Here is a 19,404-nt window from a genome sequence, read left to right as displayed (position 1 = left end):
ACTCCTGTTTATGGTAGGGATGGTGGTGACTCCACCACTGAGCAGAAAAGAAAAGTTGTTCCAGCTTCTGGTGGCTCGGGGCAAAGCAAGCGGTTCCGTGGGAACCAAGGCAGAGGTGGACGCCAGGGTTACTCTTATCCTGAGTGTCCAAGGTGCAAGAAACATCATCCGGGAGAATGTAACCGGAAGACATGCTTCCTGTGTGGCATGGTGGGGCATTTCAAGAAAGATTGCCCCCAGGCAAAGAAAGAGGAGCCGAAAGCTGAGGTGAAACCGGTTCCTGCTCGTGTGTTTGCCATTACCCAAGCTGATGCTGCAGCCAGTCCTTCTGTTGTGACAGGTCAGCTTCCCGTCAACAACTTGTTATTTACAGTATTATTTGACTCGGGAGCTACACGTTCATATGTGGCTACAAGAGTGATTGATCTTTTGGGTAGGCCTTGTGATATTTTAGAAAGAGGGTTTGGAACCCTAATGCCTAGCGGGGTATTGGTTATCTCTTATAGGCGCATTAGGTCTATGCCGATTAGGATCGAAGATAGGGAATTGAGTACTGACCTCATAGAATTGAAATTAACTGAGTTTGATATTATACTGGGAATGGATTTTCTATCCAAGTATTCGGCCAGTATAGATTGTAGGCGTAAAATGGTGACTTTTCAGCCGGAAGGTGAAGATCCATTTGTTTATGTTGGATCGGTTCAGGGGTCTCGGATCCCGGTTATTTCTGTGCTGAGGGCTAGGGATTTACTATGCAATGGTTGTGTAGGATTTCTTGCGGTAGATTTTGACCCCAGCAAACCTGAAACATTTGGGCCTGAGGTAGTCCGGGTGGTGAAAGATTTTCTTGATGTGTTTCCCGAGGAGTTGCCGGGATTGCCGCCACAGCGAGAGATTGACTTTAAAATTGATTTGGCACTTGGAGTCGAACCTGTTTCTAAAGCTCCATATAGGATGGCTCCAGCAGAACTCAAGGAGCTTAAGTTACAACTTCAGGGGATGCTTGACATTGGGTTTATTCGACCCAGTGTGTCGCCCTGGGGAGCTCCGGTTCTTTTTGTGAAAAAGAAAGATGGTTCCCTCAGAATGTGTATTGATTATCGGGAACTAAACAAGCTGACGATTAAAAATAAGTACCCGTTGCCCAGGATCGATGATTTGTTCGATCAGCTTCAGGGAAAGACAGTGTTTTCGAAGATTGATTTACGGTCGGGTTATCATCAACTCAGAATTCGGGAGGAGGACATACCGAAGACTGCTTTTAGAACCAGATATGGGCACTATGAGTTTCTGGTAATGTCGTTCGGATTGACTAATGCTCCTGCGGCCTTTATGGATCTCATGAATAGGGTATTCAAGGATTTCCTCGATAACTGCGTTATAGTGTTTATCGATGACATTCTTGTATACTCTCAGTCAGAAGAGGAGCACGAGCATCATCTTCGAATGGTGTTACAGCGACTTAGGGATCACAAGCTGTATGCCAAGTTCAAAAAGTGTGAATTCTGGTTGTCCGAGGTGTCCTTTCTGGGTCATATTGTTGGGAAGAATGGAATTATGGTCGATCCAAACAAGGTAGAATCAGTGAAGAATTGGCCGAGGCCCAAGTCTGTGACGGAAGTTCGAAGTTTTCTCGGGTTAGCAGGGTATTATCGACGTTTCGTCGAAGGATTTTCTAAACTTTCTATGCCCCTAACCGAATTGACCAAGAAAAATCAGAGATTTGTGTGGTCAGATAAGTGTGAGTCAAGCTTTCAGGAGTTGAAGCAACGTTTGATAACAGCTCCGGTGTTAGCTTTGCCATCAGATCAAGAGAAATTCGTTGTTTATTGTGATGCATCCAGACAGGGTCTGGGATGTGTTCTGATGCAAGCTGACAGAGTCATAGCCTATGCCTCTCGTCAACTGAAGGATTATGAGCAGCGTTACCCAACTCATGATTTAGAGCTCGCTGCTGTGGTTTTTGCTTTAAAGATTTGGCGACATTATCTTTACGGTGAAAAGTGTGAGATTTATACTGATCATAAGAGTCTTAAATACTTTTTCACCCAGAAAGATTTGAATATGAGGCAGAGAAGGTGGTTGGAGTTAGTTAAAGACTACGATTGTGAAATACTGTATCACCCCGGGAAAGCCAATGTTGTGGCCGATGCTCTAAGCAGAAAGGGTCCCGGGCAAGTGTGTACTACGGTTATGATAGCCCCTCAACTAGCCTCGGAAATGATTAGTGCAGGAATTGAGTTCGTGGTCAGGAAATTACATAATTTAACACTCCAATCTGATCTGTTGGAGAGAATCAGAAAGGCACAACTGGAAGATCCCGAGCTAGTTAAAGTTCGAGATGAAGTAGTGGCTGGTCGGCCTAGAGGCTTTTCAGTCTCGAGCAGTGGAATGTTGTTATATAAAGCTCGAGTTTGTGTTCCTAGTGTTGATGAGCTTAAGAAAGAAATACTGGATGAAGCTCACACCACGCCTTATTCGTTGCATCCGGGAACCACCAAGATGTATCAGGATTTGAAACCCTACTTCTGGTGGTATGGGATGAAAAGAGATGTGGTGGACTATGTGTCCAAGTGTTTAACCTGCCAGCAGATTAAGGCTGAACATCAGAGGCCGACAGGGTTATTGCAACCTTTAGTCCTTCCAGAATGGAAGTGGGAGGCCATCGCAATGGACTTTGTAACTGGTTTACCTAGAACTACAGGGATGTATGATTTTGTATGGGTCATTGTGGACAGATTCACAAAGTCAGCTCACTTTCTACCAGTGAAGTTGTATGCTGAATTGCTGTGCGACCTGGATGTTATGTAATTTAAAATGTAAAGTTTAAACAGTAAATTTTTAAAAGTTTGAAATCGGGATCCCGGGATTTGTAAATATTATATTCTATTACAAAGTTTAATATTTAAAGCAAAAGTTTTAATTTGACACGTTTTTCGAGAAATTTCTTTGATTAGCAAAGATTGCACAATAATTGAAAAAGCACTGTAGCGTGCCTTAGCATTAGGGCGTTACACAGAAGCAGGGTAATGCAACTGGTCACAAAAAATATTAATTTATTAATTATGGTATATGTAAACAAAATTAATGATTAATTCATTAAAATAAATTGACAAACAAGAATATCCTAAATTATTATTATTTTTGAAAAAAGAGAATGAGGCCATGGTCTTAGACTAGCCCCAAACCCGATATGGATAAAAACTCTCATTTGTGGCGGAGGAAAACCGTGGTTACATAAAATCTAGGATCAATTACATGTAACCATACAAAAACTAAATCTCTCGAAGGAGGGATGCCCATGAGGCAATAGCAAACAAATTTACACCATAGCTTAAAACAAAGCTCTCCATTCTCTAATTAAGTCTAAAAATGAAACATTTTCAAAAAACTTTGTCTTGTACACCCATGAGGCAGTCTAGAATTTGATTTTTTCCCATAAAGCCTCTATTGAGCTTTCCGATCCTTCAAAGATTCTGCTATTTCGTTCTAACCAGACAACCCAAAGAATTGCCAGCACCGCTGTTCTCCATAGACAATTACTCCTTTTACTGCCCCCCACCTTACTTACTTTACTATCATATGGGGAACCGAGCACGGCATGGACCATTGGATCTCAAATTCGTGAAACGGTCTCATCCACAAGGACCACGCAAGGTGGCACCTTAAGAACAGATGTGCCGCGTCTTCTCCACTCCTTTTACAGCAGACACACCATCCAGGTGATATACACAAAAGGGGCGCTTTATTTGCAATCTAGCATGTAGGTTCAGTTTATCTAGGGCCAACAACCATCCAAATACTTTGACTTTGGAAGGTCCTCTACTTTTCCATAGGATCTTTGCCCAGAACGCTGATTTAGAGGAGAAAATCCCCCGAGAGTCTGGAATCCACAGGCGACTATCTTCAAGAATGTTAAGGACTCTGACGTGCTCCATCTTTTGTAACAATTGTGTCAAGCTAGGGATTTCTTTATCCATAATGTTTCTTCTGAATTTAAAATCCCAACTCGCCACACAATTTCCTACCTCACCCTCATCAACAATCATGTCACGAATGCTAACATTCTTGGCTGAGGAGATCACAGCTAAGTCTGCAAATTGATTTCTCAAGGAAGAATCCCCCATCCACACATCTTCCCAAAAACGAATACTTGCCCCATTTCCTAATTTAAACTTCACCAACTTGCCATATTCGTCATAAAGTTTTGATATATCCTTCCATGGTCCTCTAGGGGACATTCTACCCCCTGATTTGTATCCCAGAAATTATCTGCTTTGCCATATCGACTTTTAATGACTTTGTGCCACAAAGAGTTCGATTCTAGAGGATATCTCCACAGCCATTTCATAAGCATCCCAATGTTCCTCATTTCTAGTCTTCCAATTGCTAAGCCACCCTCGTTTCTAGATTTACAGACCTCATCCCAAGCCACCAAGTGATCACCACCAGCTAAGTCGCCTCCTTCCCATAGGAAATCTCTCATCATTTTTTCTAGTTCCTTTAAGACCACCTTTGGAGCTTTGAAAAGAGACAGGTAGTAAATTGGAAGTGAAGAGAGGACAGACTGAATGAGAGTAAGCCTGCCCCCTCTAGAGAGGAATGAGCATTTCCAACCATCTAATCTGTTAGCACATTTGTCCAATACAGGCTCCCAAAAAGTCTTCTTCCTTGGGGATCCACCAAGTGGCATCCCCAAGTAAGTCAGAGGCCACTTGCCTACCTCACATCCGATTAGGTCTGCATTATGGGTCACCACTTCCTCATTCATACAAATTCCTAGGAGTTGGCTTTTATTGAGGGTTACTTTTAGCCCAGATATACCACAGAATGCTTCAACAATCTGAATCAGCTTTTGGAGAGATGCCTCATCTTTCACGAAAAAAAGTGTCATCCGCAAATTGTAGGTGACTGAGTGGGATGCCGTCTTTTCCTATTTGGAATCCCGAGAAAGAGTCTGTCTCTACTGCCTTGTCTACCATCCTTCCAAGCACATCAGCTACCAACGTAAAGAGGAACGGTGATAGGGGATCACCTTGTCGTAGACCCCTAGAGCCTTTAAATTTGCCTCTTACCCTTCCATTGATGAATGTAGAGAATGACGTAGACGAAATACATCCTCTAATCCATTTTCTCCAACGTTCCCCAAATCCTTTTCTCCTCAGAACCAGAGCCAGGAATCCCCAATCAACACGATCATATGCTTTCTCAAAATCAATCTTAAGCACCAATCCTTTTTTACCACGACTCCTATAATCTTCAACTGCCTCATTTGCCATTAGAACTGAATCCAGAATCTGTCTCCTTCGACGAAAGCCGACTGATTTTCAGAGATAGTCTCTCCCAAGACCCCTCGGAGTCTAGTAGCGAGGGTCTTGGCAATGATTTTATACACACTTGTGATGAGACTGATGGGTCTAAAATCTTTAACTTTGCAGCTGTTTAACCTTTTAGGGATTAGACATATAAAAGTTTCATTGATACTGCCCTCGATTCTTCACTCACTGTGAAAAGCTCGAAACACTTCCATAAGATCATCCTTGATAGTCTCCCAGTTATTTTGGAATACCACCAGGTTAAAGCCGTCAGGCCCCGGTGCTTTATTTCCATCACAGCTGAAGACAATGCTTCTGATTTCTTCATCTTCAAAAGGACGTTCTAATTGCCTAGCTGAGGACTCCGCAATGTGTTGCCATTCAATTCCTTCGATCCCATTACCCATTCTCACCTCCGATGTGTAAAGATTTGAGAAAAAAGCTATTATCTCTTTAACAATTTCCTCCTCCGAGTCAATAATCGACCCGTTGTCTCTTTCAATTCTGGAGATGGTGTTCCTGGCCTTCCTTGCATTTAATAAGTTATGGAAAAATCTTGAGTTTGCATCTCCTTCCCTTGCCCATTTACACTTAGCTTTCAACCAAATACTTCTCTCTTCCTCAAAACTCAGCCGCTACCATTCCTCTTTCAATTTCCTCCTTTCTTCGATCAGAATTTGATTCCAAGAGGATGTTCTTTCTAATCTGTCTAGTACCCCCAACCTTCCTTCCAGCGCGTTCTTTGTGATCTTATTTTGTCCAAATGTGGATTTACTCCACTACTTCACCTTCCATTGGGTTATTTTCAGTTTTTTCATGAACTTTGTGCCTGGCCACCCAGTTGTAACTTCCTGCTTCCACCAACTTTCAAAACACTTAGAGAACATAATGTGTTCGAGCCATTGATTATCAAACCGGAACGGTCCAGGGCCCCACTTGGGAGGGTTTGAATCAATTAACACAGGGCTATGGTCTGAAACTAACCTAACCAACATTTCTTGTCTCACAAACGGATAAAAGACGTTCCATTTGTTAGTGAAAAGAAATCTATCCAATCTGCAACAAATAGGAATTGCTCTGAAGTTCGACCAAGTGAAGCACCCGTTTTCAAGCTTGGGATCAATTAGCTGTAACTCTCGGATCAGGCCATCAAAAAGCTTCATACTCTTAATACACGAGCTGCTGTTCAATTTCTCCCCCACTCTTCTGGTTACATTAAAGTCTCCCCCTACACACCACGACTCTCCACATATTGCGCTTAACCCTGCTAGTTCATCCCAAAATTCAGGTCGAAGTTTGTATGAACACGAACCATATACCCCCGAGAACCACCAAGGATCTTTACCTTCTGCTTTTATCAAGACTGAGATTGAAAAATCACCAACCAGAGAGTCTACGACCGAGATGGTCCTAGTATCCCATATTAGTAACGTTCCCCCTGACCTCCCTATGGCTGGAATAAGTATCCAAGCTTTAAATCTGGATCTCCATATACTACCAATGAACCTTCTGTCCACCATTGCTCTCTTAACTTCTTGCAGTATTACCATATCTGGATTGGCTTTGCAAATAGTAGCTTTGATAGCCGTTCTTTTCCCTTTATTCCCACTGCCTCTTATGTTCCATGTTAGAATCTTCATAAGGACCCTTTTGATACCCCCAATTTATTGAAGCTTTTCTCATAATTCACGTTGAAGGTCAGCTTGTTCAGTTCTCTGCATTTCATTCTCATCCTTTGACCTCTTCTGTCTTCTGATCATCTTCTTCACTCTTTTGTGTAACTTCCAGACCCATCTCCGCCATAGACTCGACTATCTTTTACCAAGAAAGTGCATCATTCGTGACCTCATTATCAATACTTATTTTCTCCTTCTCTAATGGCTAACTTAAAGAAACTTCAACCCCTCCATTCCACAATTCTTTAATGTTGCATATGATATCATCCTGTTCTTCGATTTCTTCTTGGTCTGTTACTTCTTCTTCCCCTTCTGAATTCTCTTCCTGTGAACTCATATCTTAAAACTAGGGGTGTTCAATAAAATTTACAAACCGCCCAACCCGAATAAACCGCCCAAACCAAACCGAATAAACCGATAAAAAATACAACCCGAAATAATACAATAAAAATCCAAACCGCCCAATGAATATATTGGGTGGTTTACAAATTATTCTAAACCGCCCAATTAACCCGAATAAACCGAATTAAACCGATTTATATATTTTTTTTATAAAAGTTATATATTATATCACATAAATTACATTTATTAGTTAAACTATTTTGTATTTAAAGTTTAAACATTTTAGTGTTTAACTTAAACTTAGACTTTATAGTTAATAGTTTTTATTGTATTTGGATATTGAAGTTAAAGTTTAAAATCTCTACCATATTTTATTACTTTTTTTATTCAATTATTTTATGTTTACTCAATTATATTTATCTTATATTAAGGTTTTTAAAATTAATTTAAACTATAGTATTTTTTAACTTGAAATATAAATAATATATTTTTATTTTTTAAAAAATCTAATTATTTGAATAGTAGAAACTAACAATAATAATTATAAAAAAAAAGTGAAGAACGGTTTGGACGGGTTAACCCGACCAAACCGACGAAATCATTGGGCGGGTTGAACTTTCTCTAATTTTTGATTGGGCGGGTTATGGTTAAATATTTGCAACCCGATATTTATATTGGGTTGATAAAAATATGCTATAACCCGACTAAACCGACCGACGTACACCCCTACTTAAAACTCAATCTCCTTTGGATCATCAATAATTTCCTCGAACTCAAGATGCGAATTTTCATCGCTGTAATGACATATGCCTTCATTAACATCTGCTTTTCTTTTTCTGTTATACACCTTCTTTATTTCTGGCCTAAAGTTCTTTTCAGGTTCCAATTTCTCTTCAACTTGTAGTACTAAGTCACGAGCATCTCTTTTTTCCATTACAAACTCTTTCCAGAATGAACTAATCGCCCTTTTGAACTTCTCTCGAGCTTTAGGGTGGATTGAACGAAGTCTGCCTTGGAAAAAATCACTCAATATTTGCTCTGGATTTTTCTTTCTGTACAGAGCATTCAACTCTTTTCTATTCCCATTGAGATTCGTTAAGGCCTGCCTCTTCTTTAGATAACTTTGATAATCATCATTTTTTCTGTCCAGAATAATGTTGAACGGGCCCCTGCGAAGATAACGAAGCCCCCCAAGCTGAGTGACAAAAGCCGGCCCACTCCTTGAAATAACCTCCCATCCCGAGCTACCATCAGATTTGAGAGGATTAACTCCCTGCCCATGAATGTGCTGGCCCAAACTCAAAAAGGGGCAGTAACATATCGGCCCACATCACCCAGGCCCAATTGACTTGTTTTTATTAAAAAAGAATGGTATTTATCACCATAAATGATGACCATATTATCATTAGGGTTTTTACATACACGTGGCTCCCAAAGGCTCTTCCAAAGTCGATTAAAGATTGCATGGAGACTGACCACATTCCTTTGATCGTGCGATTTGGGAATCGTAAATTCCCTTGATTCGAGACAAGACAGACGACTTTCAATCTCAATCGCCGCATCACCTACAGTAATCATTAAAGGTTTTTTTGGGCTCCGTGCGCTGGTTTGAACCTCAACCACCTCCGCCGCCCTGTCCCCATCAAAACTCTTCCTCTCCGGCTCTGGTGATACCATCTCGGACGGACCCGACCCCATTAATTACTCTTCTCCCTTGTTAAGCACCTCTCCTAAATCATCTTTTTTCGTTTTTTTTCTTTTTCTACTGCTACTGCAGTTGTCACTTCTTCCTCTGTTTCATCTCCTTCATTTATTTCATCTTTCCTTCCTACCTTCCCAAGCCCTTCCTCATCACCGCCCATCTTCCCATGGTCAAAGTCTTGATACCAACAAGTATTAAAGCTGTCATGGAATCTGTAACTTAAGTCATTAAGTTTAAAAAGCTTGAGTTCGAATCTCATGTTATCATGACATAAAATTACAGATTCTGGAACGAAACCAGATAAATCACCCATCAGTTGTAGCCTTAAGTGAGACAAGACACTAGCCTCAGCCGTGTCCTTGTCCACATCCAGCAAACCACCACATAAATCCCCAATTTTCCTGAAAAGCTTCATGTTCCAAAGATGCAGGGGCAAGCCTTGAACCCCAATCCAAGAACCTCTGCATTCCACCTTTGGATTATCCTTTTGGTTTTCCCAACTCCACGAAAGAAAAGTGACAAAGGACTGAGCCCCAGGGACCCTCATATGTCGTATCTTTGTGAGTTCTTCCCTTTCCACCTCGTTCTTGCACCAAATAATGCATGTGTCATCGTACAATTGGCTAACCACCCACTTCCTCTTCAGTTCTCTGGACAGATTATAGAAGATAGTGCACCAGTCCGCATGAGTATTATCCCTTGTGAGGATAATAGCCAAGCTCCAGTCTCTGGACAGATTATTATTATTGATTCCACAACATTCACCTAAAGAAAATTTTGTTCCATCATAAAATTCTTGAATTTGACCATCATCAAACTCACTTTATGCGTTAAGCAAGTACTCCATGTCTTTATAAGGATAATCCTCATACTTGAGTGGTCCGTAATGTTGAGGCATTGACGGAAGCAGAGGTGGGGCAGTGGCATTAATGGTGAAAGAGAATGAAAATAATCATCTTAATCAAACCCATCATGATCTTGATCATCATTATTATTCTGAACTTGGGTTTCTGAAACTATTAATTAATTTTTTCCCTTACCCATCTCAATTAGTGATGAAACCCCATTATCGTGAGTAGTAGTACTTACCTTCTCTTCAAGTTTTCTTAACTTCTTCCCCAACACATTGGAGAGGCCCACCTCACTATTCTTTCTCTTCTTTGACTTTAATTTTTCATAATAATTTGAGATGACAGAATGAGCTCTGATCGAGTTCTCTGGCCACACAAATAACTTGCCAGTGGAATCATAACACACAACACAAATTTGAGATTGACACAATTCACTAAGTTGTTTTGCTTTTTTCATCATTGTAGTTTTTCTTTCGATTTTTTTTTTATCATTCTTCATAAAATTTTGAGAGAGAGATTGAGATAGACATAAAAATAGATAGAATGGAAAGAATTATGAATAGTAATAGGGAATTTTGATTTTATATACTTAAAAAATTAAAAAATTTTATTATTAAACCAAAAACCTAAACCCTAAAAAAACTATGCCTTTTTTTTCAAAACCCCAAAAATACCCCCCTCACAATTCACCCATTCTCTCTCTGCATCATCTCTCTCTCTCTCTCTCTCTCTCTCTCTCTCTCTCTCTCTCTCTCTCTCTCTCTCTCTCTCTCTCTCTCTCTCTCTCTCTCTCTCTCTCTCTCTCTCTCTCTCTCTCTCTCTCTCTCTCTCTCACATCCCAACCGCCCACCCTCACCACCACCTCCGACCTCCATCCTCCGACCTCCGACCCTCACCACCACCTCCGACCACCCACACCAACACCCCGACCCAGCCCCACTCTCTCGGACCACCCAAAAGTCGCACCCCCTCAGCCCACTCTCTCTTCTTCTCTCTGAAATCGCAGGAAAAAAAAATTTCCCCCCAGGTCCGATGGTCGGACCTATATGTTTTATTTTTATTTTTTTTTTGCGTTTTCAGAGAGAGGATGAGAGACCCAGGTCCGATGGGTCCGATTGGTCGGACCCCATGGTCCGACCATCGGACCTGGGGGGAATTTTTTTTCTTCTGCGATTTCAGAGAGAAGAAGAGAGAGTGAGCTGAGGGGGTGCGACTTTTGGGTGGTCCGAGAGAGTGGGGCTGGGTCGAGGGTGTTGGTGCGGGTGGTCGGAGGTGGTGGTGAGGGTCGGAGGTCGAAGGTGGTGGTGAGGGTGGGCGGTTGGGATGTGAGATAGAGAGAGAGAGAGAGATGATGCAGAGAGATAATGAGTGAATTGTGAGGGGGGTATTTTTGGAGTTTTGAAAAAAAATGCATAGTTTTTTTAGGGTTTAGGTTTTTGGTTTAATAATAAATTTTTTTAATTTTTTAAGTATATAAAATCAAATTTCCCTAGTAATATTAATGGCAGAAAGGATTTATAGAGTTGAGATTTGGGTCAACGATAGATCGCTGTTCTAAATAGATAACTTTGTTATCGTTGGTATATAATGTAGCAATTTAATGACTATTTCCTTATTTAATGACACCTGGCAGTAGTATTTAATGATGAATTTCCTTAATGACACAGCCATGCAGGAGTACACTACAAGTAAGTATCCTTTCCATAATACACAGTCATAATACTAGCAAGGGAATGGTAATGTGAAATATTACCTTGTTTGTTTTGAGGGTTTAACTTTGAAATGTTATTTCCTTAGTAATATAAATACCTTTGAGGAGGGTAATGTTGATACATTAAAAAGGCTAATTAGGATTTTTACCCCCTGAACTTTAACATGTACCAAATCATGGCCCCTGAACTTTTAAGGTCGTTAAAAATGCTTCCTGAACTATTGAGATTGTTGGATTTGAGGACTTTTGTCTAATTTCATTCAATTTTACTATTTCAGTGATAGTTTATATACTAAACCATGCTCCCCAGACTTTGAAATCTACCAAATCATGCCCCTTGAACTTTGACATGTATTAAATCATGACCCCTGAACTTTCATTCATGTTAGACTTTTTTACTAAAATTAGAAAAAAATTCTTAAATCCAACAATCTCAATAGTTCAAGAGGTATTTTTAACTACCTTAAAAGTTCAACGGAGATGATTTGGTACATGTCAAAGTTCAAGAAGCAAAATTCCTAATTAGCCAATAATAAATAACAATATGCATAGCAAATAACGGTTAATAACTTATTTATTGTACATTGTGAATTTGTAGAAAATAAGAATAGTTATATCGATTCTGAAAAGGAAAAAAAAAGGGCACTAGTTGAGTAATTAATTCAAGAACACAAATTCTTATACATAATAACAAGTTCAATTTCAACTCCATTGTAAATTCATGATCAAAATGCAATAAACAATAACAATTACGAATATAAACAATCAAATCAAAACCATAAGTAATTGATATCAATCCCAAATCAACTATTATCCACTACTAATTATACTACAACACAAATTAAGTCTCCCCTTTCATACAATGAATCCCATTGTGCACATTTCAACAATGTAAAATTAAAACATAAAGATCAGTTGGTTACTGTTGAAGACCTCATCATCATAGCTATATTTAGTACTCATTATAGTTGTTGAATATCATCATAAATACACATGTTAATAGCATAAAAGCTCACAAAGTTTGTTCTTCCTTGTAGCTCGATGCTGCAGGATCCTGATTAGGTGGATGTGGAGAAGATCTTGATCCTTAGACTTTAGGAGGTAGCTTCGCCGCGAGCTCCTCCAAGGCTTTTATGCGCTCCATCATCTTCTTGAGCTCTGCATGAGTAATCTGAGGTGGAGGAAATACAGTTTCTGTTGAATATTTTGCCCCACTCGAGCAAGAGGTGATGTCCTCCTCTACAGCTGTGTGATTTGCCAAATACTGTGACCGTGTCTCAAGCAAACACATCAAAATTTCCTGTATCATACAATTAGCAATATCAATAGTAAGAACTAACCAATGATCAAATTAAAAAAGACTCAAAAATATAAAACTTTACTTACATAATTATCTTTTGCGTCTTTCATCACCCCTTTGTCGTCCATGCGATGAGTTGTAAGCCATGTTTGCGGGATCCTAGCAGGGCCTAGTGTACTCAGCAACATCTTCGCCTCACGATATGACTTAGGCAACTTATTTGGAGCTGGAAATGCATCTTGTAACAATTCTAATAATTCATCAAAAATCGTAGTAGGAATTTTCCCCAACACTTTGAAATGCATCAACTTAATCAAGAAATTAAAAGATGTGTATTTTTCACACCCGGGGAATAATGGAGCCTCCATCTCAGCAAACAAATTGGTATAATATCGTTCAACTTCATCATTACACTCGTTTTCTTCACCTGTATACCTATCCCAACACGAATCATCATAACTGTCGTAGTCTTCATATGTAGGCATATCATCATCACAATCGTTTTCATCATCTTTATTTATTTTGGGTTGTTCTATATCATTAAGACCCTCCATTATCTCATCCCCCTGACATTGTTGCACTGCTTTATTTGTTGGTATTTTTTCCTCTTCTCCATGCCAATACCAATTAGTATAAGTCAGTAGAAAACCATTATTGAAAAGATGATGTTCTAATACGTCAATCTTCTGCAATTGGATATTAACACACTTGTTACAAGGACACTTCACTAGTCCTGTTTCATCCACAAAAAGTCTAGCTCTCTCAACAAATGCCAACACTCCAGTTGCATACTCATCAGACAATTTATTTGGATTGTTAATCCAAGTCTTATCGATCGACATCTTATGTGTGTAGAACTGCACAATGGTTAAGAAAAGAGTTATTCATCTAACTTACATATATTTTGTATATGTTCTACTTTTCACATTATTTTATTTCTATAGGGACAAATAATCTATTCCATTTAAGTTTTTGAATAAAGAAAGTGTTTGATGTAAGAGTTTTACTTGGTGAGTTTTAATTGTAAGAGGTTAAGGTTAAAAAAAATCTCAAACTCAATGTTTAAAGAGTTAAAGATTACCTTAACATTAAACTTAAAAATAGAACTCACACAAACATAAGTCTTTAACTAAAATAATAACAAACTTAAGTTTAGTTTTAAATTCCCCCCTAACAAACACCCCATAGTCTAATCTACCTATACTTGTATACTTAATTAGAGCACATTAACGAGAATAAAGTAGGGTGATAATTCAGGCCACGACACAAGTTAGACACAAACACAACTCGAGATTTTACGGGTTTGACACGACAAGAAAATTTTGTAGGTCGTGTTCGTGTTCTATTAATTTTTCGTGTCACGAGTCGTGTTCGTGTCAACTATCTAAAATAAATTTAAGAACTCAACACGATACGATGACACTACACTCAACAATTTAACTTGCGACCCTCCAATACGATAAAAAATTTATTCGAATCGTGATCATGTTCGTATCTTATAAATTTTTCGTGTCACGGCTCGTTCATGTCAGTATTTTTTTTAGTAAATTTAAAACATCAACATAACACGAACACAACACACCAACACAAATTACCACCAAAAGAGATACATACTGAAATCTTTATGTATGAAACAATAAATAAGTTATAAATAATTCCAAACTATCTATCCAGCAAAAACAAAATCTTTAAAAATTTAGAGAAACATATTTGTATACTAATAATAAAAAAATTACTATAATAACATTTCATCTTATTAAATCTAAATAAAAAATTCATCTTATCTTTGACTACAATTTCATATTATAAAAATAATTAAGAAAAAAACTAATTAGAATTTTTTGTCTTCCGAACTTTGACATATACCAAATCGTACTCTTAAACTTTTCAGGTTGTTAAAATTTTTTCCCAAACTATTGAGATTATTAGATTCAAGAACTTTTGTCCTATTTTACTAACAGTAGCCTGACATGGATGAAAGTTCAAGAAATACGATTTGATACGGGGTACAATTTGATACATATCAAAATTCGATGGACACGATTTAGTATATGGATAATCGTCACGTTAGTAAAATTGAACGGAATTAAAAAAAAAAGTCCTTGAATCCAACAATCTCAAGAGTTCAGAACAACTTTTAATGGCTTGAAAATTTTAGAGACATGATTTAGTACATATCAAAATTTAAAGGACAAAAATATGTTATTTTATTAAATCGTATACATATATATAAGAAATTTTAAAAATTTAAAAAAAAATTACAAAAATACTTCAACATAGAAATTTTTTTAATTACACTCTTTGAACTTTTTTATTTAAAAAAATATATCGTTAGTCAAAATAATAAATAATTTTTTCTAGTTGTTTTATAATTTATTTATAGTCGTCATGAAATTATTTTTTTAGTTGTTTTATAGTTGATGTTGATTGTTTTTTAATTATTTCTTACCTTTTATTGAGCAAATTGTATTTCTGTAATCATAAAACTTTGAAGGTGTATTCTTCTAAATAAAAACTTTAGTTAGTAAAATTGTAAACATAAAAAAATGATATTTTTTTGAAAATTTTCTTATTTTTAAAGTATAGTTAATTTTTTTTTTTTAAACTATGGTAAATAGGTAGCTTTTGGTAACACTTTTGTTTTTAAATATTTTAATCACAAAAATAAAAAGTATTTTTTTTTTAAATTTTGTTTTTGAAAAATAAAAATGTGTTTTACAATTACTTTTATTTTTCAATTTTAAAAACAAAAAACAAAAGTGTGTTTTATAAATTTCCTTATTATTTTCAGTTGTTGATTTTATTAAAAAAGTATTACCAAACGTACACTTTGTTTATTTAGAGGTAATGAAATAGAATAGAATAGGAATAAAACAATTTTTATTCTATTCTTATGTTTGGTTGCATTTTAAAGTATTAGAATATCATTCTAATAGAATGACCTTTCTACTAGGGGTGTTCATCCGATCCAATCCGCACTTTTTTGGTCAAACAACATCCAATCCGCACTAAGTGCGGATTTCATATTTTGGATCCAATCCGATCCGCATAATAGTTTAAATCCGATCCAATCCAATCCGCAATAGTGCGGATTGGATCGGTTATTTTTTTAATAATAAATTATTTAATATTTCATAGAAAAAAAATTAAAATAAGACTATTGTTTCTTAATCTCCAATAATAATCTATTTCCATCTCCATTTATATATAAATCAAACCCATATACATATATGTCAATATATAATTTACACTAAAATATATATGTATTTATTACTAAAATAAATAAGTTAGTATATATATATATTTAAATTTATGTGTATGTGTCTATGTGAATAGAATAATTTTTCTAGTGTTTTTTATTATAAAACAAATAAAATACACTAACTCAATATATTACTAAAAAAGATTAATAAATTAGAAGTATGTGTTTTTTTTTAATATTACTAGAAAATTAATATATATTATATATTATAATTTTTTAAAAATATATATAATTAAGTGCGGATTGGATTGGATCGGTTACTTTTTGAGGTCAAACAACATCCAATCCGCACAAGTGCGGATTTTAGATTTTTCAATCCAATCCAATCCGCGCAAGTGCGGATATCCGCATTTTGCGGATTGGATTGGATTGGATCGTGCGGATTGGATTGGATCGGATACTTAGTGAACACCCCTACTTTCTACCAATTTGGTGGAATGACTATTCCATTAAAAAAAAATCTCTAATGTAAGATTTTAAAAAAATTAATAATTTATTTTATGATTTTTTTTTTTAATGTATTTTAAATTTTATTTCATTACCATTCTTATTCCTCCGACCAAAGTCACCTGAATTCTCGTGTAAAATACAATGCCCAGAATTGCAACCAGTTGGATATTTGGTATTATGGTGTTCTCAGTTAACAATAAAAATAAACAAATAATTGGCAAACATAAAAAAAAAAAAAAAAAACTCAGATAAAATTACCTTGTGAGATCGGAAAAAACAGAGGAGAGTCGGAAAGGCAGTGATGGCCAGAACTGAAGGGAAGGCCAGAAGGACGAGGCCGGTGAGTTACAGAGCAAAATGAAAAGGAAAATCTCCTTCAGAAAAGAGGCCTGAGAGGACCAAATTCTTCGTTGGCCAGCGTTTTCGGAGCGTGAGAGAGATGATGAAGATTGAAGAATAGACGAATAGGGTTTTGAGTGGGAAATGATAATTGCATCGATATCATACACCACTTTTACCGACTAAACAACCCTTTCGTCGTCAGTAGTATCACTTAAATAAAATTAGGCACAAGGGAGAGCCACCCACCCATTCCCCAAAACCCATAAAACTCTTAAATATATATGCTTTTATATATTTTTATAAAAGATTACTACTAACTCATTTGTAAAGAGCCAATATTTTTCTGTTTACATAAAAAACAAGTCTTTTAACTTAAAAGAGCTGTAATAAAAAAAAAAAAAAAAACATTACATGGGCATCAATTTTTTAAGGGAATACATTTGTGTTTTGATAATGGGGTGAAGGAATTTTTCAATTATTTTCATTTGGGAACTCCAAGCTGACAGCCACCCACTTGTCTTCTCTAATGGGGAGCACAGTAATGTCCTCTGGGAATGGATGATTGGGCAACTGTGAGTACACTCTCACCTTGTTGCAAAGTAAGTAACTCTTCACATCACTGCTCATCGAGTTTGTTACTGAAGGAGAAGAAACAGCAGAGACTTTCTCAGCTTCATTCAGTTTTTCCATATGAGATGTTATTGCAGGGTATGAGTTGTCCACTTCCATTGTGCTTACAATGGTTTCTGCTGATTCTGCTGATGTATCAAACTTCTCTTTAGCCTCAACATAAATCTGAGGTTGATGTGGAACCAAAATGCATTGGTGTTTGAGACTCTGCACCAAGTCATAGGCCACACCAGAGCTCCAAGTTGATTTGGGAGTAGATTCACCTGAAAGATATGAAGTAGTACTTGATCAATTCATTTGGATTAAAGATGATGATTCACTAGAACATAGAAGATTAGAGCCAGCAAAACAAACCATTTGAAAGAATAAGCAATATCAATTCAAAAGTGAACTGTAGCTATTTGAATGCAGCTTCTCTGTATAGTTTCGTAGAGAAACTATACACATCATGCTATTATTTGATACAGAAACTAATGATGGTCTCAGCAAAAACAACTCAACTTCAAGAGACAGTACTTAATTGCCTTTCAATCTAACATAAATTTATCTGTACATTACTATTTTGTGCATATACTAAATAATTCTGTACTTTGAGACTCCTCACCATCACTGATGCCCAAAGCATCTGACTGCATCTCGAGACTCTTAGACGTTTCTTCAACATTCATTCCTGTCTTGTTGGTTTTGATTGGTGTTGAAGAATCTGAACCATAATGAAGAACAAAAGGATGTTACAAACAACAAATTTCAGCATAAATTTACAGTCATTATTATTCTATATCATTCTTTTTGTTGTGTTATGACAGAAAAATATACCCACCATATTTAGAGTTTTCACCTTTTACTGCATCTAGGAAGGAAATTATGTAATCTACTGCATTAAATGATTCAATACATTGTTGAAGATCAAACTAAGAATCGTTATGAGCAACAAAATGTGAAAGGCTCAGACTCTCAGCAGGCTATTTATCATCATTACCTTATGAAATAGTTTCTCAGTATGGTAAAATCAAGTTAGCATAAGAAAGATTTGGAAAATTACTAAGTTGAAGATCCTTACCACTTTTCAACCAAGAAACATTTGAGTGAATATCAAGATTCTGGTCGCTTTCTTCAACTGTAAGTGTTTCAACTGTAAGAATCAATATGCTTAAAATTACATACTCAGCTCATCTAATAAAGTAAATAAGTATAGAAGTTGACCAAGTAACTTTTTCATACAAACAACTATAAAGCATGATTAATCTCTCATAAGCATAAGTAATGATTACTTAAGTTTATGTCAAAAAAAAATGATTACTTAAGTTGAGAACACAATATTCTATCTAACAAAAAAAGAAGGAAAGAAAGAGAACCAGGAGGAGGAGGAGGAGAAGTGAAGTGGAGAAAAGCAAGCATGGCGGCATGGTTATGGGCTTGTTTGTTTGATTTGGAGACGATGAGGGAGTCAAAAGAAATGCCATTGACTGAAACAGAGGCTCCAAAGAGAGGGTTGTGATCTGGCCCATATCTCATAGAAGTGTACTTTGGTAAACCCCATTGATTCTTGTGGCAAAGCTCCTGCAGCTTTGACTTGTACATTTTTTTCTCTGTTTATAGTTAAACTTAGCTTATTAAAGAACTATAAAGAAGATGAACATAACATACAAAGTCTCCAAGCTTATTTATATGGCTGTAAGCTACCAAAGGACATCTAAGGCTTCCCGCGTGTTCAGTCCAAAACACACACACACACACACCAATTTGTACTGTGCTTTATTTCTCATGTCTAATATATGAACACTAATAATCTGTTCTAAAGAAATTTAGATTTTCTTTTTCTT

The 19,404-nt window shown here is 36.8% G+C and overlaps 1 protein-coding gene across 1 annotated transcript; it reads right to left on the bottom strand.

Annotated features, from left to right (window-relative positions):
• Positions 1-12,346: 12,346 nt before the first annotated feature.
• LOC133034131 (double-stranded RNA-binding protein 1-like) lies at positions 12,347-19,334 on the bottom strand. The gene is made up of 7 exons (XM_061109157.1): positions 18,882-19,334; positions 18,642-18,730; positions 18,402-18,455; positions 18,186-18,284; positions 16,868-17,844; positions 12,984-13,754; positions 12,347-12,897 (listed from the first exon to the last, which is right to left on the bottom strand). The coding sequence occupies exons 1-5, from the start codon at positions 19,160-19,162 to the stop codon at positions 17,423-17,425; spliced, it is 945 nt and encodes a 314-aa protein (XP_060965140.1). The 5' UTR covers positions 19,163-19,334; the 3' UTR covers positions 12,347-12,897; positions 12,984-13,754; positions 16,868-17,422.
• Between the last annotated feature and the right edge of the window lie 70 nt (positions 19,335-19,404).

This window comes from Cannabis sativa, chromosome 2 (assembly GCF_029168945.1).
Source record: "Cannabis sativa cultivar Pink pepper isolate KNU-18-1 chromosome 2, ASM2916894v1, whole genome shotgun sequence".
Taxonomy (NCBI): Eukaryota; Viridiplantae; Streptophyta; class Magnoliopsida; order Rosales; family Cannabaceae; genus Cannabis; species Cannabis sativa.
The sequence above is the reverse complement of the archived record's forward strand: the minus strand, read 5'-3'. Positions and strand labels throughout refer to the sequence as shown.